Raw genomic sequence first — 26,064 nt, 5'->3', positions numbered from 1 at the left:
GTGCCCACTCATTTTCTATGTTAAATGTAGTTTGATTTGCATCTCCATCCCTTTATGATATTTGTGTGGTTTTGTGCTACTTGTGGTTTGATTATTTCATAGCACTGTATATCATTACATCGTTTCATTGCATTGTGTATCATCTTGTATTCTACCGCTGAACTACGCTGGTTTGATTCCTTGCAAAGGGATACGTAGGCAGCCCATGAGCGTAATCATTTATTTATCTGTATTTTTTTTGTTTGTCCAAGTCTTCGGCCTTGTCAAAAATTGGTTGTCTCTGGGCTTTGACATTTACTCACGTCATTTCATGACTCTGAGCTCTGTCAAAGAGGGGCAACTGTAGACACCCCATTTTTGACCGCCCTTAAGACTTAGGCACTACTGATGGTTTACTTGGTGATGAAAGATGTGCAGGGCAACAAATTCTAATCTCACACCCTTTTTTGGATCAAAACTATTTTGACTAAATGATTTTGAGACCTTAAAACCCTCTCTTTCAAAATAGCTTTTGAAAAAGTTCCTACGATGTTCTGAGGCTCACATTTTGTTAAATGTTGCGTTTTTTGGTAAACCGAGCAAGGACAAAATTGGAAATGAATGGAAAGAGGTGAACTCTTTGAGAAATCTTTCAAAACACCTTGCTTAGGGGTTTGGAGTTGAATAAAAGAGGAGAGGAGAGAAGAAAACAAGTTGGAGAAGAAGTTCGGCATGAATCTAGGTAGGATCGAAACTGAGCAGTTTTCACTCAAACAGGCATAACTTTTTTCACACTTGGAATTTTGATGTGAGGCTACCACCATTGGAAACAAGACTTCCAGGGCTTCAATTTAGGCTCAAGAATGACCTGCAAAGGAGTCTATATGAAGGAGATATGTCCATTTGAAGTCGGGCCCAACAAATAGATTTTTTTGTCCAACTAGAGGTGGAAGTTTCTGACCATGAATGGGATTTTTTGGCCATGTTCCGGCCATGAATGGCCAATGCCGGCCCCATGCCATCCAAGAGTGTCCCATGCCGGCCAACAATGATCATGTGCCGGCCATTGATGCCAAAAAGCAATTTTTGGTAGATATTTTTGTTCCAGCTGTCTCTCTTGAGATATTTTTGACCTAAAGCTTGTATTTTGCTATATATTGAAGCCATGTCTCTCATATTTGAAGGTTAGAACAATTTAGGAAGAAGTTTGGGAGCCTCTCTCTCTACAATCCTCTCTCTAGATTTCTTTCTCTCTAAAGCTTTTATGCTTGGAAGCTTGCATACATCCACCTTCAACCTATCAACCTTTAACAAGAGTGGTTCAACTTTGGGCTGAGGTTGCTTGAAGCTCTCTTGGAGCCTTCTTGGAGCTCTTGAAGATCATTTGGCTTGGTTTTGTTTCTTAAGTATTGTTTTCCCTTCAAGAGGTATAAGACTCACCCTTTAAGCTTGTCTTTCACACTTGCTTTGCCATATTTTCCCACCATTTCAAGGCTTCTTTTCAACTGTAAAAAGCTCTGATTTTGAGGTTCTAAAATGGTGGTTTAATCCTTGTTTGGTTGGGGGGTGTTTCCTCTATTTTGCTCCTTGGCTTATAAAGCCTTTTGAGCTATCTTTCAAGCTTTTCAGACAATCTCTTTTTGGCCTTAAAACCACTGAATTCCTGAGAAATTTCAGTGGTAGAAAGCTTGTTTTGAGATCCAAAATAGGAGGGGGTGACCTCCCCTCCTTGTGCTTTGTTTGCATGTGTTGATGGCCTAACATGTGAGCATGTTTTTCTACCATCACTTGACTTGATCTCAGCAGGTTTTTGTGACTTTTTTGACCTTCTTTAGCTCTGTTTGTGGCTGGTTTAGTCACTTGTTGCTTGCATCTTGCACTTGTAGTGTAATCTTACTTTCTAGCCTTGCATGCTTCATGTTTTTGCTCATTATCCTAGCATGTGTTGGCTCCACTCCAGCATGTTTTTGGCTTTTATTTAGCATGCTCTAGCTCTATTATGAAAGCTCTAGTCATGCATGCCTTACTTTGTATAGCTATAGTGTTGTTGGCCCTTACTAGCTTTGAGTTTTTAAGGCCATTAGCATGCTTTGTTTGTAATGTTTGCATGTTTTGGCATCATTTAGCATGTGATTTCAGAGCATATTTCTTTGTCACACTCTCACACATATCACTTTTTCATTGTGTTTAAGGGTTGTGCCTTATGCCTTGTTCATAAGCCAATGCATGAATATCATTTTCTTGCTTCCCATGCTACCATCTCAGCACTTTGTGGCCACTGTTTTAGCATGCTTGAGGTCTGTCCATAGTTGGTTTGACCATTTGAGCATTGTGTTGCATGGTCCTAGTGTTGTGTTCTTCACTAGTCTCAATGCTTAAGTCTCCTAACATGTTGTACATGAGTTGTTTGCATGTTAGAATCTCATGTTTCATGCCATTTCAGCACTGAAATATTTGCCATCTCCCTCATTTCTTCACTTTTGATTTGCTTTGAGGGTTGGTTAGTCTTAGGTTGTGTTTAAGCATGAGTTAGAGTTTGTGCTCAAATGGCTTTAACTCTTTTTTGAGGGTTTCTACTAGTCAAAGGCATGATCTCTATCATGTCTTAAACCATCCTTTGATTGACCTCTCTCTCATTATAGGACTTTCACATTGGACTTAACCGGTTAATGAATGGCTCGGCAATGTAAAATGTGTAAACAAGAATTGAATCAAGTAAAACATACCAAGATAAGCATGTTGAATTTGCATTGCATTGTGTTCAATCAGACGTTATATTGAACACAAGGTGAATTGGTACATTTCATACTCAAAGTGATGAAAATGAGCCAATTCCTTTTTTCTCCATTGCCCTTGATCTTCCATGATAGGGTAGTGGTCTCAGAGTCTTGTTTGTCTTGCATTTATTGAAATGTGTGCAAGTTGGATTTTTGGCCATCATGCATTGCATGCTTGATTGGTGGTTTTGGATCTAATAGTGCCTCTCCCTTGATGTTTTGAGATGATAAGGAGAGGCGCAGTACAAACATGTCCTTGGGAGACCCTCATTTTTCCTCTGTTTTGTGCTCTGTTGCAGTTTGGTGTTGCAGCACACTAGTGGCTGGCAGTGCCACATTAGTGGCCGGCACTGCTTCATCATTGGCTGGCAATGCACATCTTTGGTCGGCAGATGGCCGGCAGCAGCTTCTCATGGCCGGCAAGCCACTGGTGCACTTCCTAGCATTGTTTTGGTAAGGTTCAGCAGAAGGTTCTTAAAGACACCTTGCAAACAGAGCCTCTAAAGAGTAAACTGGAGAGCTTTTCGAGGCGAGAAACTGAATGCGTGCATGCATGTCCAACATCTTCAAACAAAGCTGAGGCAGCATAGTTTGGTGCTTTACTTGTTAGTTAGCATTTCATTTTGTAATTTAATTAATTTGTTAATTAATTAAGTGTTGTAATAATTAAGCAGCTTAGTTTAGCTATTTCTTTATTGTTTTGTAATAATTAGTCTAATTAACTTAATTAGATTAGTTGATTAGCTTAGCTTAGATAAGCTTAGCGTATTCATTCGGACCCTCCGTCGACAGGGCGCAATGTTTTAATAAGGGTGCGTGTGTGTGCGCGTGTCTTCCAACCCCACTTCTTTCTCCCTTTTACTTAACCGCTTTCGATGGTTAGATTAGGGCATATTTTGATTAGCATACCTTATGCTTTGCATACGTGCATCGTTCATTTGTCTTGCATGCACCGGGCTCGACGCATCATTCAAATTGCATTGTATTTCAATACACCTACTTGAATACGTGTTTCAAAGCATGTTATCAAGTTGCATTCATATGCCATAGTAGATAGCCAAGCCTACTTAGTTGCATTTTTGCATGTGTTGCATTAGGCATTTTAACATAGTTAGGATCATGCATGATTTCTAACTAGTTTCTTTTTTGGCTTGGAGTACTCTGTAAGTTTTACGCTTTAGCATACTTGCATGAGTGTGAGTGCTGCCATGATAGCATGCTTGCCATGAGGCTATTTGCTTAAGTGATTAACTGTATGAATGCCTATGGGTGAAGGCTTGATTGCTTGAATTGGGAAAATTCATCAAATATATATTTTAAGCCCACTTGAGGGTCGCAAATCCGCACTTTAGCCTACTCGCGAGTAGCACTTTCAAACCATTTTCAAAAACAAATATGAATTGTTTTGTTCCAATTCTCATGATTGAGTCTATACTTGTATGCTGTGTGCATCACATAGTAAGTTAGGTTAATAATCGAACAAGAACACATGAGGTTTTTAAAACAACATATCATGTTTAGTAGAGGCCGATCTTTGATCGGGCGAGCGGGGGTGATCATTTCAGGACCTTCCTCTCTTGTACCCAAGTTCCCGAGCCGAGGTAACTTTGGTGATGACGGACACGTGGCCTTAGGCACGAGTCAGGATTTCCTAAATTTTCCAAAAATAAAATATTTAGGTGGCGACTTTGTAATCTGTCAAAGCAGTCCATGTTTGACGCTTTTTGATTCAAAATTGATTTTTCAAAACCAATTGCCAGATTTGGACTCTTTGGTGATTTATTAGTCTTACATTGCACTTTGTGAGATTAGATTCAGAACCGTGACAGGAGTCCGAACTGTAGGACGACCAATTCGCGCCTTCTCTGAAAGGGGGGTGCACGAAGAAAGTCGGGCGGGTCTACAGATACGTTTGATGCTTTCCTAGCCTTAGTCCTTAAAATCCAAAATGAACAGGGTGTTTCCATTGGGCATATCATAAGAATTCGAACTGATCATGGTCGTGAGTTTGAAAACAGTTCATTTTCAGATTTTTGTGATATGCATGGAATTAAGCATGAATTTTCTGCACCGAATACATCACAACAATATAGAGTGGTTGAGAGGAAGAATAGGGTTGTTCAAGAGATGGCTAGGGTCATGCTCCTTAGTAAGAAACTTCCTCCAAAGTTTTGGGCTGAAGCCCTAAATACTGTTGTTTATGTCATAAATCACGTGTATTTAAGGCCCGACACTTTACAAACTCCATATGAATTGTGGAAGGGATTGAAACCTAATGTAAAATACTTTAAAACTTTTGGGAGTAGGTGTTACATTTTCAAAGATAGAGAGCCTTTGAGAAAATTTGACTCCCGAAGTGATAAAGGTATTTTTCTAGGGTATTTAACCACTAGTAGGGCTTTTCGAGTCTATAACCTGCGTACTTCTTCTTTAATGGAATCAATCAATGTGGTTATAGATGACACAGGTTCCCCTACTCCAGCAACAAATGAAGATGAATATGGTGAGTCTCCAATCTTGGATACTGAACCACAAATTCAAAAAGTAGCTGAGGTCCAAGCACAAGAAGTTGAGATAGCACCATCTTCTCAGGTAAGTCAGAGTCCAAAGAGTGCACAGAGAGACACCACTTCTGATGCTTCTGTCACCACAGGTCCTGAGTTCAAACCATTAGCAAGGGTGAAATTGAATCATCTAGCTCAACAGGTGATTGGAAGTGTATCGGATCGAATGAAAACCCGACGACAAATTCGGGATGAGGTATCACATATGTGTTATGTTTCATTAATTGAACCTAAGAATATTAAAGAGGCCTTACTAGATGATAGTTGGGTGAATGCTATCATGAAGAATTAGGTCAATTTGAATGTAACAATGTTTGGACTCTAGTTCCCAGACCTAGAAACATGAATGTGATAGGTACCAAGTGGATCTTTAAAAATAAATCTGATGAGAATGGTACTGTGGTTAGAAATATAGTCAGGTTGGTTGCTCAAGGCTGCACACAAGTAAAGGGTGTTGACTATGATGAGACGTTTGCCCCAGTTGCACGTCTCAAATCTATTCGTATTTTACTTGGTGTTGCATGTTTTCTTGGTTTCAAATTGTATCAAATGGATGTGAAAAGTGCATTTCTGAATGGGTACTTGAAAGAAGAGGCTTATGTTGAGCAACCAAAAGGGTTTGAGGACCCTAAATGTCCAAATCATGTCTACAAGTTAGACAAGGCTTTGTATGGGTTGAAACAAGCCCCTCGGGCTTGGTATGATAGGCTTGCTACATTTCTTCTTGATAATGACTTTCAAAGGGGTAGTGTGGATAAGACTTTAATTGTGAAACATACTAAGTCTTATATTCTTGTTGCTCAGATTTATGTTGATAATATTGTGTTTGGATCCACTGCTGATCATCTTGTGAAATATTTTTCGGATTGCATGACACGTGAGTTTGAGATGAGCATGATGGGAGAGTTGTCTTATTTTCTGGATCTACAAATTAAATAGTCTCCTTCGGGTATGTTTGTTTCTCAGACTAAGTATGCCAAAAATCTTATGTCAAAGTTTGGTCTTGAGTCTGCCAAACATGTATGCACTCTCATGAGCACCAGTCTTCACCTTTCCAAAGATTCCTCTGGTATTGATGTTGATCCTACCCTTTATAGGAGTATGATAGGGAGTCTTCTTTACCTCACGGCCAGTCGTCCTGATATTGCTTTCAATGTAAGTGTTTGTGCCTGTTATCAAGCTAGTCCTAAAGAGTCTCATCTTCTTGCTGTCAAATGCATCATTAAATATGTTAATGAGACATTGGGGTATGGGGTTTGGTTTTCTACTGATACTACAACTGAAATTACTGATTTTTCTGATGCCGACTGGGCAGGGTGTGCTGATGATAGAAAGAGTACATTTGGGGGGTGTTTTTACCTTGGAAATAATTTGGTTTCCTGGCATAGTAAAAAGCAAAATGCCATCTCTCTTTCGATTGCTGAGGCTGAGTACATTGCTATAGGGAGTTATTGTGCACAAATGCTGTGGATGAAGCAAATGCTTCATCATTATGGGATAGAACAGAACACTCTCACTCTTTTCTGTGATAATACAATTGCCGTAAAGATTTCAAAAAATCATGTCCAACACTCTCGCACCAAACACATTGACATTCGTCATCATTTTATTCGAGAGTTAGTAGAAGAAGGCCTTATTGTTCTTGAATATGTTCCCACTGAGCATCAAAAGCTGATATTTTTACAAAACCCCTTGATCTTCTTCAGTTTGAGTTCTTTAGAAAGACCTTGGGTGTCGCGCTCAGTCATTAGGGTGTTACCTGTTACTTGAGGGGGAGTGAGCGATTGCTTTTATGTGTACTTGGGTGCTATAATCTCATTTTCATTGATTCCTGTCATCTTTGCATCTTAATGTATATGAACACTGATCATTCTGCTTACAAGATCTCATTCTTCTTTGTTCATAGCTCATTCTGAATGTCCATGCATATTTACTTCATGATCTCATTCTATAGACATCCTTGAGATAAACTGTTGCAGGGGTTTCCGCACAAGTGATCAAAGTTCTCTATGGACCACTAACAATGTTTCTTGTACTGTTTCAGAGGAATTGACCTATACTAGTATATCATGGGTGATGTTGAGTCTCTTAACCATCTACCATCATTTTTTACTTCCACGGTTTCTCCCTCAGTTCATTGAAGTCTGGGCATTAGGAAAAGGCTACCTCAGAGGCACCAACCAGGCCATCCTTTTTTATTTCATTCTTCTCTGGTTTGGTCTCCATATTCTTGAGCATGCATGCCACCAGTGAGTGCCCACAAGAAAGAAAAGTTAAAAAAAAAAAAGGAATCATTGATTGAGGGGGAGCCTCCGCATTTACTCAACAAATACCCAGTGATTCCTAGTGGTTTGAATTTTCTCTGTGATGTTTAGTTACTCTTGCCGGAGGTCTAGCCATCCGATCACTACGAGGATTAACTCTAGTTCTGTGGCCTCTCATGGATTGCACACACACAAATTATATTTGTGAGCTCTTATGTTAGTTTCTGAGTTGTACATTCTCATGTAGCTTATGATCAATGATTATATTTTATCTGATTTGCTCATGATTATTTGCTTCATATTGTCAAAATTGCAAGTTTGTGGGCTTCATGGTTTGTATATTATTCCATCTTAGTATCACCTTCATGCTATTGTGCTCACTCACTTGTGTTTCAGGTTCCACTTCATAGTGTGATTAGTGTGTTTAGTGCTCAGAAAGGCTTGTTTTGTTTTTTCCTTCTTCGCTCGAGCGTGCTTCTGCTGACAGCTTAGACTTGAGAGCGTGCTTTTTAGGCTCGAGCAACAAACTCTTGGCTCGAGTGACCCTTTGCACATAAGTGTCTTTCGCTCGAGCGATCTGTTGATGTTTAACTTCTAATGCTGTGTCTTTTCAGTTCATTTTTTTTCTTCCCTTCTTCTTCGTGTTCTTTCTCTCTCTCTCTCTCTCTCTCTCTCACCTAGGGTTTTCTTGGTCTCCATTGCTGGTATCTTCTTCGGTTTCACTCGTTTTTTTTTTTGGGCATCACTCATTCATTTATCTAGCATTGTCTTTCTTTGGTAAGTTTTTTTTCCTTTATTTTTTTTCGTACTCTGTTTTTTGTTGTTGTCTGCTCTGCTGTGTCGATGCTTCTAGGGTTCAAAGTTGTTGGTTGTCTGTTTACCATTATGTGTTCTTATTGCTCAATTGCATGTTGCTTTGGTGAGTTTGGTACATTGTTGCTAGGGCTTAGAGTCAGGGTAAAAATTAGTACTTTATGTTCCTGCTAATTCATGTGTGACATGTGCTAATTTATATGGTCAAAGTGGTATGTACTGATTTTGATTGCCTTACATTTGCATCTGTTGGAATTGAAACCTACTTCTGTTCTACCTGTCATTGATATTGTGCTATGGTTCTGTGATTTTGATATTTTTCTAACACTGTGGGATTACTAATATTTTGCTGTGCTCTTTTGTTTGGTGTTTGGGGGTTCTCATGTTTTCCTTTGGTACATTGTGGTATGGTTTGATGGGGTTTTCTGTTTCTGTCTTCTCCTTGTGGGTTGGTCAGTCATGGGTGAGCCTTCAAAACGTCGCAAAACCACTGTGTCCAGCCCAAAATTCAACACAGAAAAATTTGAATCTAAGGAAAAATCCAAACTGTTTAGAAAGTTCTATGCCTCTAGGAAAGTCCACCCTAAGAGGAATGTTCTTCCTAAGGCATTTGAGTTGCTACCTATTCGTCCATTGTTTGATGCCTTAGGGGGTGATCAGGTGTTGACTTTTTCAGGGCCCCAAAATCTTAGTCTTGTTCGTGAGTTTTATTGCAACATGCATTCTATTTGCAAAGAAATTCCTTCTTCATTTAGCACTTGGGTTAGGAAGAAATCTTTAGGCATAACTGGCAATGTTTTTCGATTGTTTCTTGGTCTTCCAGAAGTCTCGAATTTTCATTTTCCTCTCCTTACTTGTACTGGTATTGATTTTGATCGAGTTGCCACTGAACTTTGTGGTATTTCCCGGAGTTGGATTACCGGGGCGCTCATTCAATAAAATGAGCTTCATCCTCGTTTTCATTTGCTCAATCTCATTGTTTGTGCTAATATTCATGTTACCACTCATTCCTCCCACATTAACCAAGATCAAGGGTATGTGTTATACTGCATTGATCACCGTCTACCTATTGACTTGCCTGCCATGATCGTCACCAAAATGATCTCTGTTTTTGATGGACGTAAGTCCTTAGGTCTTCCATATGGGTGTTTTCTCACTCGCTTTCTTACTTCTCTTGGAGTTCCTATCTATGATGATGATGATGAGTTTGCTTCTCCTGTTAAACCCATTACTAAGTTGACGGTCTCACAAAGTCAAGCTCATATCCCGGGGGGGGAGGGTGTGTCGGGAGTTGGGGTGTCTGGAGTGTCTGACACAGGTGATGATCCCCTTGCTGAGGAGGCGGAGTTTGATGCAGCCCCTACTGATGCACCTGAGATGCCCGAGATGCGTTCGCGTTTGTTCCGTGTCCAGCTGCAGCAGTTTGAGCAGTCCGTCATGCATCGGCTTAATCAGTTGGATGCTTGGATAGATACTCTTGATGGGCGTCTTGATGAGCAGGGCACGATGCTAGCCCAGATTCTTTCCTTGCTCCAGATGCAGCAACCACCGCCTCCATTCGATTCCTAGTTTTTGACTCTTTGGTTTTTGGACAGTTTCTATTATTTTCTTGGACAATTTTTTTTCTATTGTTCTATATATAACTATTTCTTTTGTCACTCCCAGACAAAAAGGGGGAGTATTATTTTTGGGGGGTATATATGTTTGGGATATATGTTTGTTTTTGCATACTCATGGTGATTTTGCAGGCAGCACTTGGACTAGTTTTTATGGGCAACATGTTATATTGTTTTATTGGGATCTATAGTTGTTAGATGTTGATAATGATGTTAATAATGGGCTTCTGATTTTTTTAATGTCTTGATGGTTTCTTGTTTTGAATAACTATTCTCTCTATGTTTATTTTGTGCAGATTTTTTCCCGTCAAGATTGGTTTAGTAGTTGGATTGTTTCATTAAGTTGGTTTGCTTAGTTAGTTCTTTTTTTTTTTTTTTTCTGGGAAATTGTGTTAGAAAGTTTTGTCCGAGAATTGACAAAGGGGGAGATTGTTAGGTCCCTTAGTCTTGTCAATCCCGTGAACAAACTTGAGTTATTGAGTTGTAATTTTCCATTCTGTTTTGTATTGCTCGCTTGAGTGAAGGAGTCCTCGCTCGAGCGAAGAGTGAGTCTGTAAAAAACGTGAGAGTGATGAATGTACGCTCGAGCGCATGATGCGTGGCTCGAGCAAAGCCACTTATGGAAATCACGCGAGATAAGTTCCTCGCTCGAGTGAGCTTCACAGTCCTAGATTTCTATAAGTATCTGTTTTTGTCCTAAACTAGGATTCGGTATTTGAGATCTACTTTAACGTTTTCTAAGGTTTTCTTTGAGAGTAGTTTTCTAGTTTTCCTTGATATTTTTGAGTGGGTTTTAAACCTATGATTTGAGATACATACATCAAGGAGTTTGTTACTTCATATTTAAGAGTGTTCTTCTTCAGTGGAATGCGGAGATTCAAGCGTGGAGCATTAAAGGAGTTTGATACTGTGCGTGGTCGATGATTTGACATTAGAAGTTGTGGATTCAACTTCATACTGATCAATTCCGAGACGAAGGCTGTGGCGAAAGAGTTACAGAAGGTTTGAAGACAAATTTGATGCATTTGGTAATTTATTGGTTATCTTTGTAATCTGTCTTTCTTCAGTAGTGGATTGATTAGTGGCGTTTCGCCCGTGGTTTTTTTTATCACAATTGGAGGTACTTCAATTGTGGTTTTCCACGTAAAAATTATTTGTGTCAATTTATTATTTTTCGAAAACAACAATCTAAAACACTTTCGTAAGTGCTTGTTGATTTAAATTGCGTGTTTTGAATAATTAGGAATTAGAGGAATTAAATCTTGATCTAATCACGAATCACTTAGGATTTTCAGTGTTATTCCTTGGATGATGAATTGGAATAGAAGTATTTATATTCATCTCGTGTTATTGATATAACAATTCATTTGATTACATTAAACTTTGAAAGTTGATTTGAAAACTTGCATTGAAAAAAGATTGTTGAGAAACAAGTTTTCATGAAATGGTTTTGGGGTAAATACGTTGGTAAGTCTTGATAGGTGGTGTAGATGATATTGAATAAGTTGGCCTGAGAGTCCGAGGTGAAAGACCAAAAATCCGCGCGGATAGGTGTCGAGCCTTTCGGTTAAAACTGGTAAAAATGACAATTTTGTAGTATTTGTATAGTCAACTTGCAGACACCGACTTAGGGATTACCAGAGTCGTATTTACCGCCCTTGAAATAAATTGTTAAGTTTTGAACAATTGAAATTGCATGACATCATTGAGCATGATGGTTTTCAAAAAATGAAAATGTGATTTATCTTCAAAAAGGGGCATAGCATGGCATGTGCACTTCATCTCCTGAAACTTGTATAAAATGTATATACTTTGTTAAAGATTTCCTACTGAGTTTTATGCTCATCCTACGAGATTTTTGTATAGGAAAAGATATGGTGATACTGCTTAACTAAAGGCGAGGAAATGTATGTTGAGAGTACGAGACTCTCATTTTACTGTGACTCTATGTGTAAGCCAAGGGCTGTATGTGTGTGGGTTTGAATAACCGTTTTGTGTAACCAGGATTGTAAACCCTTAGGGGTATTTATTTGTTTATTTAGTTGTTGTTGGATTAATGTATTGTTGCATGAAGAACTATTGTATCATGTAATGTAAGTTTGGAGATTTCTATTCGGTTTTCCTTGAAAGAGTCATGATTGTTGTATTATCATTTGGGCTAGAAATTTGGAGCGTTATAGAACAAGAAAAAAAAAAAGAAAAAAAAAGAGGATTAAACGGTGCCGTTTTAGGCACAGCAGGCATGGCAGGGATTACCCACATCAGGGACCCCGCGTCCACCTTCCTTTTTTTGAGATGTAGAAAAAATACATTCAATTTCATATTTTTAATATAATTATATTTATCTTACTAGATATATTTTGAAAGATTTATTAGGAATTTTTTTTTAAAAAAAATTATATCCCAATTAGTCCATAATATATTCTTATATTCTAATCAATCCTATCATTTGGACACTTAAATCTATCAAATCTTAATTCTTATATTTAAGGTAATTTTTGGACAATTTTACCCTTACAAGTATTTTTTTTTTGAATAATTAGCAACTTGGGGATATGAATATTCATATTTTATAACATAAATATTCATATTGACGTGTAAATGTTCACATTGACGGTGTGAACATTCACACCGTCAATGTGAATATTATTATTAGAGATATTTTGATAACTTTGTCACCCATAAAATTTATTGAAATATAAAAAAAATAATAATTTGGACTAAGTGGAACATAAGTAGGTGAAGACGGATTTATGAATAAGTGCCTCATATTTTAATTCACATAATACTTAGATCATTTTTTTATCAATAATTCGTGATATGTGTGAATGAAAAAATAATTTGTCATATATATTCTACTAAAATGTAAATTTATCATTTTTTATTTTATTGTCTATCCGCTATTTGTTTTAGTTTCAATGACATGAGTCAGTGTAATTATATCAAATTTATAGAACTAATTGTATTTTTCACAAGCCTCAAGTGAGGTGAGTGTAACTTATCCACATATAAAATATAACGTAAATTATAATTTTTACTTTTAAACTTTTAACAAAATTTTACTTTCATGTTTCAATTGTATTACAATAAATCTCACATTTTTAAATGAAATTTAATGTGATCATTTGTGAACTAATACTAATTAGTGTATCAACTAATACACTAATTAAGACACAACACATAACAGTTGTGTCTCCATTAATTGAACTTGAGATATGGACTAAGTATACCTTTAATTTCAAGTTGTGTCCACTAAGTCAACCTCTTGAGATTATATATATATATATATATTATCTTAATATTTTTTCTCATCCAATCAATGAACTAATCACTTACGTTAATTATATCAACTTACATTGCACACGACATTTAACTATTTAAGAAAGTGGAATAATATATTACTACATGCTTATCACAATTTGATAATCACATGAGAAAAGCACCTTGTTTTGTACATATAAGAAAATTGAGAGAGATTGAGAGAGCAATTTAGCTCTGTATGTTTTTGATGTATTTAGCAATCAAATGGAACCTCCATTATATAGGGGATGGTTTACAAGACAGAATGATAGGAAGCCACCGAAAGGTAGCAAAAGGAAAGGAAAAGCAAGCATCTCTGTGCTAGCACCAACTATGCAACAACTAGCAAAAGGAAAAGAAAAGAAAGCATACAACTATGCAACAACTATCTACAGATATTATCTATTAAATATAATATCTACATATATTATCTACTATTATAATATTAACATCCCCCCTCAAACTCAAGGAGGACAAACATCAACCAACTTGAGTTTGGAGACAAGGTCAATGAAGCGGCCAGGAGAATGAGCTTTGGTGAAGATATCAGCAGGTTGATCAACAGAAGAGATCGGATGGAGATGGACAGTACCATGAGTAACGTGTTGCCGAATAAAATGACAGTCAATCTCAATGTGCTTGGTGCGATCATGAAAAACATCATTGTGAGCAATTTGAAGAGCACTGTGATTGTCACAAAAGAGGGCAGTAGCGCCAGAGGGAGTAACACCCATGTCAGCAAGAAGCCAACGAAGCCAGAGAAGCTCCTGAGTAGTATCAGCAAGGGCACGGTATTCGGCTTCGGTACTAGAACGAGCAGTAAGAGATTGTTTCTTACTGCGCCAAGAAATAAGAGAATCACCCAAAAAAAAGCAAAACCCAGTAGTAGAGCGGCGGTCAGTAGGATCGCCAGCCCAATCAGCATCAGAGAAAGCACGAAGCTGGAGAGAGGAGCGGGCGGAATAATGAAGACCATGAAACATGGTGCCTTTGAGATAGCGAATGATACGAATTAAGGCAGCATAATGTGTGGTACGAGGAGCCGACATAAACTGGCTGACAATATGGACGGCATAGGCAATATCAGGACGAGTAACAGTGAGATAGACAAGACTGCCAACCAGCTGACGATATAGAGTAGCATCAGAGAGAAGAGTGCCATCAAGAGGGGTAAGACGACTCTGAGGCTCCAGGGGAGTTGAGGCAGTCTTGCAATCGGTAAGACCAGCACGGGTGAGAAGATCAGATGTGTACTTAGCCTGAGAGAGAAAAGAACCCGTGGAATCATGGAAGATTTCAAGACCCAAGAAATAGCTGAGAGGACCAAGGTCTTTCATCTCAAAATGATGGCTAAGAAATTGTTTAAGATGAAGAATACCATTGACATCATCACCGGTGATAATCATATCATCCACATAAAGAAGAAGCAAGGTGGTCCCTTGAGCAGTTTTGCGGATAAACAGTGCAGTATCATAAGAGCTGGAGGTGAAACCACAGTCATGAATAGTAGAGCTGAACTTGGCAAACCAAGCGCGGGGAGCTTGTTTGAGACCATATAAAGCACGTTGAAGTTTGCAGACTTTATGAGGTGGATAAGTAGACCCAGGGGGAGGTTGCATGTAGACCTCCTCAAGAAGAACACCATTAAGAAAGGCATTTTTCACATCCATTTGATAAAGATCCCAGTGTCGGGTAGTAGCAACTGCAATGAGGCTGCGAACAGAGGTGAGACGAGCAACAGGAGCAAAGGTCTCCTCATAGTCAATACCATATTCTTGATTGAAGCCTTTAGCAACAAGGCGAGCTTTATAGCGCTCAATAGAGCCATCAGAACAGGTTTTGATTTTGTATACCCATTTACAGCCAATGGCAGTCTTCCCAGGAGGAAGATCAACAATGTCCCAAGTGTGAGTTTTGTCTAAAGCCTGTAATTCATCAGTCATAGCTTGCTGCCAAAGAGGATTAGAGCGAGCCTCCCGATAGGAGGTGGGTTCATGAGTAGAAAAAGCAGTAGAACCAACAATAAAGTCACGAAGACGAGTAGAAGGTTGGATTACCCGGTGTGGTCGAGCAGGAGGAGGAGGAGCCACAGGAAGAGACTCAACAGGGGGTGAGGAGTCCGAGGGAGCAAGATCAGGACCATCAGAGCTGGCAGGTGCTTGAGAAAGACCAGTAGGCAAGGCAGTCTCAAGAGAGTCAGGCATGGGCAGTGAAGGAAGCTCATCAGAAAACAGATCTGCAGAAGGGTTAGTAAAACACAGAGAGGGTGAGGGAACGGATAAACGGAATTGAGAGAGGGAGGAAAACATTGTGTGTTCCCAAAAGACCACATGACGAGAGATACGGAGACGCTGGGAGAGAGGATCCCAACAGCGATACCCTTTATGTTCAATACCATACCCCAAGAAGCAACAAAGGCGAGAACGAGGTTCAAGTTTGGTACGTTCATAAGGTTGGAGAAGAACAAAACAGGCAGAGCCAAAAACCCTAAGGGTGTCGTAAGGGGGACGGGTGCCATGTAAACGCTCATATGGAGTGTGATTATGAATGACTGGTGTAGGGATACAATTGATAGTGTAAGCAGCAGTGAGAGCGGCTTCACCCCAAAAATTTTCAGGACAAGAGGAAGAGAGAAGGAGGGCTCGAGTAGTGTCAAGTAGATGCCGATGTTTTCGTTCAGCACGGCCATTTTGTTGGGACGTACCTGGACAGGAACGATGAGGTTGAGTACCATGACTCCTAAGGAAAGAAAGAAAGTCAAAATCTTTATATTCCATGGCATTGTCGGAGCGAAAAATCTTGATAGTTTTAGAAAATTGGGTTTTAACCATTGCAGCAAAATTGTAATAAAGTTGTTTGAGTTCAGAGCGATTTTTCATAAGAAACAACCATGTAAAACGAGAAAAATCATCTATAAAAACAACAAAATAACGTGCGCCTCCCATAGTAGGAGTAGGAGAGGGTCCCCAAATATCAGAATGAATGAGATCAAAGGGCGCAAGAGAAACAGAATCACTTTTATTAAACGACAAAGCAGGTTGTTTTGCAAGTTGACAGGACACACAATTGAAAGCATCAGAACTTACAGTACCCAAATGACCACTAGAAATTAAAGACTTCAAACGACCAACAGAAAGATGGCCCAAACGATAGTGCCAAAGTTGAAAATGAGATAAAGGAGGAGCAGTGGTAGCAGTGGTAGGAGCAGTGATTTGAGAGGAATCCGGAACATGAAGATGGATAAGTTCGTAGAGACGTCCTTGCTTACGGCCGATCCCAAGAGTTTGCCCGGTCCGAGGGTCCTGCACCAAACAACCAGTATGGGAAAAGGAAACAGTTAGACCATGCTCACATAATTGACTAATGGAGATAAGATTTAAAGTGAGAGCAGGCATAAGATATACATGGGATAAAGATAAGTGAGAGGTGGAAACAGACCCAACATGACTTACAGACAGAAGAGACCCATCAGCAGTATGGATAGAAGGAACATGAGAAGTCGAAGAGAGAGGAGTAAAAATAGTAGGATCAAAGGTCATATGATTACAACAAGCGGAGTCAAAGTACCAGGAAGTGTTACCTGCGATGGTAGACAAAGCAGGAGATGGAGGAGTACCGGAATACTGCCAAAAATGTTGAAACATGGCTTCAACATCGGTATGAGAGAAGACCGGAGTGGAAGGATCTACAGGGACAGAAGAAGGTGAATCTTCGGAGGCGGCAGCAGCAGTGCGTGGAGCAGGCATGTTTTTAAATGGAGTCCCAGAACGGTGAGAGTTGCTGCGGGAAAGATTCCCAGTGGAAGGACCATGGCGAGAGGCACGGGTAGGATTGCGGAAGCAATCTTGTTGGAGATGACCGGGGCCAGTCTTGTTGCAAAATCGACAAAGACGAACGGGACAATGAACCAGAAGATGAGTCGATGGAAGATTGCGGTTGTGACAATAGTTGCAGGTAGTGGACCGCTGTGGTGAAGGAGAACTCCGAATCTGGGGAGTAGCAAGAATAGAGTCCACAGGGTGTGGATGGAGAGTACCAAACCTGGTTTCCTCGGACAGGAGTTCAGAAACGGCTTGCTCAAGAGTGGGTAAAGGAGTGCGATGTAGGAGAGATGCGCGGACGGGCTCAAAACGAGGAGTGAGAGCCATGAGAAACTGAACCAAGCGTTGTTGGTCACGGTAGGTAGTAAACAAGGCAGCATCCTCAGTATGAGGCCATGGAGGCTCAGAAAGAGCGAGTTGATCCCAAACATAATACATTTGGGAGAGGAAATCATTAATGGTCTGAGTGTTTTCTTGGCGCATACGGTGAAGATGACTCAGAAGCTGATATTGGTGAGCAAGACCGGTAGTCTGATAGCGTTCTTGCAAAAAATCCCAGATGGCCTTGGCTGGAGAGGAAGCAGACTCAAGTTGGAACCTACCAAACTGAAGGCTGATGGATGTAATAGAAGTATTGCGAAGCCAGGTGATGATCTGATAATTTTTACTATCCCAATCTTCTAGTCGGTCGATATATTTGGCAGCGGAGTCCGTGGCAGCGGATTCCGTGGTTGTTGGGACTGGTTTGCACACATCCCCAGTAATGATACGCCAAAGTTTCTTGCCTTTGAGGAAGCCAGACATGGCTTGTGCCCAAAGGACATAATTAGTCCCGTCAAGAATAACGGAAATAGGGTGATTAGAGGAATCTGGGCGATCCATGAGGGAAAAATAGCACAATGGCGGTAGAATATGAAAAAACCGAGGTTACCAATGAATTCAGAAGGCCGAAATTAGTGGGAAAAGGAGTGAAACGACCCAAAATATGACCACAGAGGCACAAAAATGAGAGGCAAAGGGGCGCGGCGCACGTTAGCAAGAAAGGCGCGGCGCACGTTAGCAAAAACAGGCAGGCAGTGCACGGTAGCAGAGAGGGCTGACGTGTGCTGACGTCAGAAACACGCGGCGCACGTTAGCAAGGTAGTGCGCGGTGCACGTTAGCACGGGACAGTGTGGAGGACGCGTAGAGCGCGTGTGTGGCGGAAGGCGGAGGCAGGCGACGCGCCGGTCACAGAAGCGGCGCGTGAGAGCGCGTGTAACGTCTGATGGGGCTGAAATTGGTGGCGTTAGAATCGTCCGGAGGAGACGAAGGCTCTGGTGTGGTGAAAAATGTATTTCAGAGATGGACGAAAAAGGGATACAGATGAAATGCAATCTGTAGAAAAAAAAAATATGTTGGCAGAAGAGGCTAGGCAGAAAACCTGTGCTCTGATACCATATAAGAAAATTGAGAGAGATTGAGAGAGCAATTTAGCTCTGTATGTTTTTGATGTATTTAGCAATCAAATGGAACCTCCATTATATAGGAGATGGTTTACAAGACAGAATGATATGAAGCCACCGAAAGGTAGCAAAAGGAAAGGAAAAGCAAGCATCTCTGTGCTAGCACCAACTATGCAACAACTAGCAAAAGGAAAAGAAAAGAAAGCATACAACTATGCAACAACTATCTACAGATATTATCTATTAAATATAATATCTACATATATTATCTACTATTATAATATTAACAGTACAAATACAAGTAGGTAAAACTTACACATTGAAAACTTAAATATAAGTGGAGAGAGTACAACCTCTTGACAAGATGCAGAGACTTTTGGCCATCTCTCTCAACGAAACTTAAGATGACATTATTGACAACCCTTCTTTACATTTATAATTATACAAATAATATTTTATAATATTCATAGATAATATTTTATAATATCTTCTTATACATGTGATGTAAAATAAGTAAGTGTGAAATAAGTTATATAGTTTGCTTATTATTATGCCAACCATGAAGCGTATCATGTTCATTTTGATAATTCCACGCTTATCCTCTTTTTAAGAGAGAATTTCATTTTGCCCCCAAACTATACTTCAATAATTTCAATTTCATTCAGCTTTGACTTTGAATAAATTTCTATAATCTATGGATAATTTGGATATGATTTTGATGAATTGATTTCTATATTCTCTTAATAGTTTTGGATATGTTTAAAAACTTAGATTTGGATAGTTTTTGGATGATTTAAAACTTAAAGATTTTTTGTGGATCATTCAGAATATTTTGGACAGATTTGAACTTATGTCATATTTTTTGATATCTAGAAGCATAGTTCTTGGATGGTTTGAAATGTATAGATAGATTTTGGATTTTCAGAATGTATGGATATATATATATTTTATATTTGAAACAATGTTTTGATGGTTGATTGATACTTATATATATGTTTGTAAGGCTTATTTGTAATGTTTTCTCAGATTGTACATAACAGAAGAAATAAAACCTGCTGAATTTAAGAACATATATATACATATTCTACGGCATATAAAACATGCCGTGAAACTTGAGTTATCTATAGCAGCAAAATAGGCCATTCCATTAAATATTCAACAACTAGCAATGAATGTCAGGATTTATTCCTTGAATCAACGGCGTGCAAAAATAGTTGTAGAAAAATCAAACATAGCATAAAAGATTCGATGTTAACGACATATAATGGAATACTGTTGAAGTGAATGACTTTCTATGACATGTCATAATACGGCTTAACATTGCGCGTCATAGAATCATATTTACAGTTTAGGTCGTTAAAAAAATAAAAAAAAATCTATTGGTTTACATAACTTTAACATAATCTAACAACCATTTGTAGAAGTATTTGCGTTAAAAGAATAAATTAAATAAATACATTTAGAAATAACCCAGACTGAAGACCTTCAAAAACATGGTTTACACTGATTGCATGGTTTACAAACCAATAATGAATTCTGAAATCAGATCCATACTAAAAATAACAAAAAGGTAACTTGAATTTGATCAGGATAGAAACAACTTATTTCATTACATGTATTTAAGAAAGCAATTTAAGTAGAGATAATTACTAAGATTATGCGAAAATAAGGACACTATAATTGACCCCATTTCATAACAGAATAACAAGGGACTCCAAATCAAGATCCAACCAGACCCTTGTAACGAGCATAGGAAATGATAAGTATAAAAATACTGGCACAAAATTCCCCAGCGACGATTACCACCTGGCAACAATAAGAAGAAGAACATTCAAATTAACCGAAATAAAACTTACATTCAAATTATATCAATTACAAAATCCAATCAAAAAATCAAACAAACTTCACGTGAGAGAGTTATGTTTGATTTTGTGTAAATCAGATTGTGTGCTCCTATATTCAAAATTGTATGCATACCCATTTAAACATGTAATCGTGTTTGGTGTTCCAAGTATATACCAAATATTCCAGCTATCAATGAATAAATTGACAAAGAAACACTCGCAGAGCTTAGAAAAAGCTCTAACTGCACAAACAAGGCAAAATAATAATAATAATAATAATAATAATAATAATAATAATACTAATAATAATAAGATAAATGTATTGTCCTAACAATATTTTCAAATACACAAAAACGGAACAAGAAATCAATGTATTCAATGTTGTATAAAGTACACATAACATTACCTGAAGTAGCTGATTTCGATGATTGTCAAGCTGGAAAATGGAAACATGAAGTGTATTTAGAACAACAAAAGTAAATCCAAATCTATTTAAATTGATCAATTAATTCAATTTTCGTATTTGTTCCCATTTCCACTTGATTACCTGAATATCAATGTAATCCTCTGTGTCATCAATATATTTGCGCAGCTGCAAAATTTAAGAATATGGATCAATTCTGATGATGCAATTAAGGGGATTTTTCAATCAGAAATAGACAAATAAATAGATTAATTTGATGATTTCAATATGGAATGCCAGAGAATCTAAGCCACAATTTTAAAAGAGATTACTACAATTAGCGGACGTTTATGGAGTAATTTGATAGTTTGATAGCAAAATTGTAATTTGATAAAATTTTCAATGTTTTCAGATTAGCTGAAACCCATATTCGATCCAAAACAGCCCAGCCATCGTAAATTATAGCTACGCGGTGGCTGGTGGTAAATTTTGGCCAAATTCCTTCATTTATACCTTCAAATTTAAAATTTTACTATTTTTGGAAAATTATGATTACTTAATTCAGAACTGTAGTCAAATTCATTTTGAGTTAGAATTTTTTAAAGAAATTTCTTTTCATTTTAGATTGGCAATTATCTTAGAAAAATGTTTTTTTTTTCTATTTATTTATTTTCTATGATCATTACATTATTAGGAAGTAATTACTCAAATTGTGGCATAGCTCGCAAGCCACTTCTCCTATAAATAGGATTCTAAGAAATTGAGACTAGTTAGCAATTGATTGTGTTCAATAAAAATTCAGAGATAGTTTTCACTAATTTCATATTGCTCATCATAATTATATTGCCACAAACTGATAATCAACAATACAAATTGGTGACCAGAATTCAGTGCAAGTTATGCAACATATCGTAGTCAATTTGTTCAAAGTTCCATCAATTTGCATGAAGTAAGCCTGCAAATATACCACCGAGACATTAAAATTAGAATAAGTCTAACAACACATAAAATGATTACTAAACCGGACACAATTATCTCACATGATATAGATTTTACATCCATGTGATAGGTCTGATTCTATGATTGATTTATATGCAAGTAGAAGAATTGCTAAAATTAAGAGGACATAACAAACAAACAAACAAGTAGGTCAATGTTATAACCTCAAGTAACATTTCAAGCTCCTCAACATCATCCTCATCTCCGCGAAATGTTGCCACACTTGCCCTACTTGCTCTGGATATCTTCGAACCTATGGAAGGTGAGGCAGGACACCAATTGGCAGCACCCGAGCCACTAACAGGCGAAGATGGGCCTGCCAATTTTCTTGACAAGTAAAGATCAGCCATATCATCATCATCATCCAATAATTGTTCAAGCTCGACTCTCACCTACAGGTAGAAATAGAAATACTTGTGAACACAGATCAAATTGACTTATAAGCTCAATTATTATCAAAAGCACAAAATTCAGGACATCACAGGTCATTCAGCATTAAAGCATCAAAGCCGAATAAGAGAAATCAATACTAAATAATAAAATGCAAATATGACCATATTAGAAAAGAAAGGATTTTGATGATTTAAAAAAACTAGGAAGCTCTGATAGGAAGTAGTTATACCTTTTGAACCCTAGCAGTTAACCTTGTCATTGAACTCTTCAATTTACGAACCCGATCCAAGATATGGGTACTAATCTACAAAATCAAATTTGTCATTTGCAAAATTTGGAATGCATAACAAATACCAAGTGCATAAAAATAGACCAATGGAGGCATTTCCAGCTTTTAAAAAAAATAATAATAAGTCTTATAAAGATTGCATAAATACTAATGGAATACATGGTGATACATAGACACCTTCATTGAACAACAATTTTGTTAAAAACCTTGAGCTAAAATGGAAAATACCCTTTTTTTTTAGAAGCAAAAATGTTCTAAGCTCTGCATAAAATTTTTGAATTCGGATTTGATGGAACTTAGTCAGCCTAAGGGAGAAGAATTTCATCGAAACTATTCAGTTGCACAAACAGGTGAACATGGTCATTCTAATAGGAAGAAACTAAAACTGCGTTTGGTTTACAGGAATAAAATTTAATCGAATCATGTGAGGGGTTGATTTCAATCGTTGAATATATACAAATAAGTTGTACAAGTATTTTTTTATACAAATAAGTTCTTTTTTCTTTTTCTTTTTTTTTTAATTATAAAAAAACCTTTTAAACTTTTTTAGTGATCAATAAGTTTAATTTTTTATAATTTTTGTCTAATTTTAAATTCTATAAAATACTTTATTTACCCTTCGTATAATTTAACTATACATGAATATAAATAATTAAAACAACATTAAAATTGATTATAAATAATTTTTAAAAAATATTTTAAATATATAATCTTAAATGAAATTTATTTTTTAGCATAAAAAAAATTAAAATCACTGGTTTTTTTTTTTTTTTGGGGGGGGGGGGGGGTGGCGGCTATCATTATGTCAAATTTGTGCACCCTTTAATTCTTTCAGCTAATTGGTCTTCAAAACAAAGAAAAAAAATATTTACAAATCTTCTATAAATTTTACCTTTTTTAGGGGTTAATGGGCCTTAACGTATGCGATCTACTATGTTTTAGGCCTCATTTGAGAATATATTATTTTAGTAATTTTTTAGTTAAAATATGAGGTAAAAAAAATTATTACATTTGTGATGACTTTTTTAATTTTTTACGAAAAGATGTGCAAAATGTACAGAGAAAAAAATCTTTAACTTTTTTTTGTATAATTTGTTAATTTTTTAGCTTTTATAATAACTTTTTGACTTTTAAACTAAAAATTGATATTCCTAACCTTTAAAAATTTTCACGTTGGTCTTTAAAGTGTGCAATCAATTACTCTTTATTTTTCAGCATCAATGTGTTAAAATTAATAATGAAAGGAGGAATATTATGAAATTTTCCATGAAATTTGGGCAAAATCAAAAAGATGAAACACACACAACATTCCAAGGTATAAATTTTGTTGCATTTTGATCTCTAATATAAACATGTCTGCTATGGTTGTGTTTAGATCATAAATTCAAATAGGAATTTAGAAAGAAAAAATGTGGGTAAAATGTAATTATATTACATGAGATGGACTTCTCTCCGGTCCACTTTGTCGATTGGACGGTATTTTTGGGCCTATGCGGTCCACCATGGGTTCGGTTTCAATGATCCAAACCATTGAATGTGTAGAACTCGTTGAACACTTTATTCTTGCAAAAAATCACATTGATTGGATATTGTTAGCCCCTTGATCGTAACACATTTTTTTCAATGTTAAATATGATTCTAAAAATAAATTGTTTACAAGAATGTGTTCTGATCAAATAGCTATCAATATCTAATTAATGTAATTTTTTTGGAAGGATGAATTACTCGACGAGATCTACACATTGAACGGTTTGGTTATCGAAACAGGACCCGTGATGGGCTCCACGGGCCCCATAGTACTATCCAATCCACAAAGTGAACTGGAGAGAAACCTATCTCTATTTTATTCATATGTCACCTATTTTTTCTTTTTATATTTCCAAATAACTTTCCAAATCCAATCTCAAAACAAAGTATTAAAAAAATGAAAAGAGCACACCTTAAAAGTGAGTTCACCTAAAGCTGGATAAGCAACATTTTCTAACTCTGTTGTACGGGTGTCAAATAAACTACAAATGGTTTCCAAAGCTACCTCCAAGACCCCAAATTCAAATGGAGATTCTATATAAACATTATTAAAATATCAAATACAGTCCACACAAAATAATATGAGAGAAAAAAAGAAGAGAGAAAAAAAAAAGTGATTTTGCAAAAATATGGAATTGATAGTAAGGAATCTGGACAGAAAAATACATTTTTAAGAAAGCTGAAACATTGAGATTAAGATTCGTTGTCATCCTTTTATCTGCAATGATTTTGTCATAATAATTTAACGGTTTACGTTTAAAATTAAAGTAAAACAATTATGACATGTAATTTAAATTAAAAAGGCAATATTTTAATATTATTTTATTGGATAGATTATAGGGGAAATTGTGAATCAATACTTAAAAAAAAAAAAAAAGGAGAATATCAAAATAGTGAGAGAGTGAAAATATAATTGTAAAATGATGAATGTACAAATGGCTTATGCATTTAATTACGCAAATAATTCTTGTACCTTTATTAGTTGATTTTTATTTTATTTATTTATTTTTACTTTTCACTTTTTTGAAATTCTCCCAAAAATTTACAAGGTGATGGAAAAATTTATAATTTCAATTATTAAAGTTGATAAATTTTATCATTGATTTGTAATTTATTTTGGAATTATGGGCAGAATTGTAATTTCTCCTAAATTTGACTAGTAATTCTTGTAATTTACCATTGTGTCAATTTGGTTCCTATAGTTCTAACTATGTCAATTTTTTTATCATTAATTTTTTATATTGTGGCAATTTAGCCCAATTTTTTAATTTTTATTTTATTTTATTTATTTATTTTTGATCGGCACAAAAACAAGTACCAAGGCAGAGAGGCAGGCAAGGAGGTTGGATCCCAGTCGTAAGGCAGAGGGGCAGGCAAGGAAGAGGGGGGCATGGAGGATGTGCAGATGTTTTTACCATATTTGTGGATAATCTACCAAATTTAATGAGCCTGAAGGGGCTTTACAACCTATGCACTAAGTGTGGTGTGGTAAAGGATGTGTTTATCCCGTATAAAAGAAGATGGACAACTAACATGAGATTTGGTTTTGTAAGGTTTGATTGCCTTGTAAACCGTTGCAGTGCAAAAAGCCAATGGGCTATGGGTGGATGATAAGGCAATCAAGGTAAAGCATGCGGATCTTGGCAAGGAAAAGATAGGAGGAATAGTATCAACAAGGCCAGGGTGTCTTTTAGCTAAGGGCCAAATGGCCAACGAGGGGAATAACGAAGTTGGGTAGCAGTCTTTACAGCCTAGAGGTCATACGCAGAGGCAATACTAGGCAAATCGTGTGTTGGCAGAGATAATATTACACTGAAGGCTAAAGAAATAGGGAATGGGTGGTTGTATGAAAGTGTAGTTGTTCGCTTGAAGGATAATTATGTTACAGTTAATTTGAAAAAGGAAATTGAAGCAATACTAGTAGAGGATGTTTTGGTAAGAGAAAGTAAGGGTTGTGATATGGTGTTTACATTTAGGTCCAAGGAGGAGATGGCACTGAAACTGAAGCCCATTAAGGAATTGATTATGGATT

General features: G+C 37.1%; 1 protein-coding gene across 1 annotated transcript; it reads right to left on the bottom strand.

The window, feature by feature from the left end:
* Window positions 1-20,296: 20,296 nt before the first annotated feature.
* Window positions 20,297-25,450, bottom strand: LOC114314551 (magnesium transporter MRS2-I-like). Its single transcript, XM_082880523.1, has 7 exons — window positions 25,351-25,450; window positions 24,445-24,566; window positions 22,446-22,520; window positions 21,964-22,215; window positions 20,969-21,013; window positions 20,828-20,857; window positions 20,297-20,383 (listed from the first exon to the last, which is right to left on the bottom strand). Exons 1-7 carry the CDS (start codon window positions 25,448-25,450, stop codon window positions 20,297-20,299), a joined length of 711 nt encoding a protein of 236 aa, XP_082736649.1.
* Window positions 25,451-26,064: the final 614 nt, after the last annotated feature.

The sequence above is a fragment of the Camellia sinensis genome, chromosome 7 (assembly GCF_055761805.1).
Source record: "Camellia sinensis isolate YWXY chromosome 7, ASM5576180v1, whole genome shotgun sequence".
In the NCBI taxonomy this organism is placed as follows: domain Eukaryota; kingdom Viridiplantae; phylum Streptophyta; class Magnoliopsida; order Ericales; family Theaceae; genus Camellia; species Camellia sinensis.
Note: the sequence above shows the minus strand (reverse complement) of the source record. Positions and strands in the feature narration are given on the sequence as shown.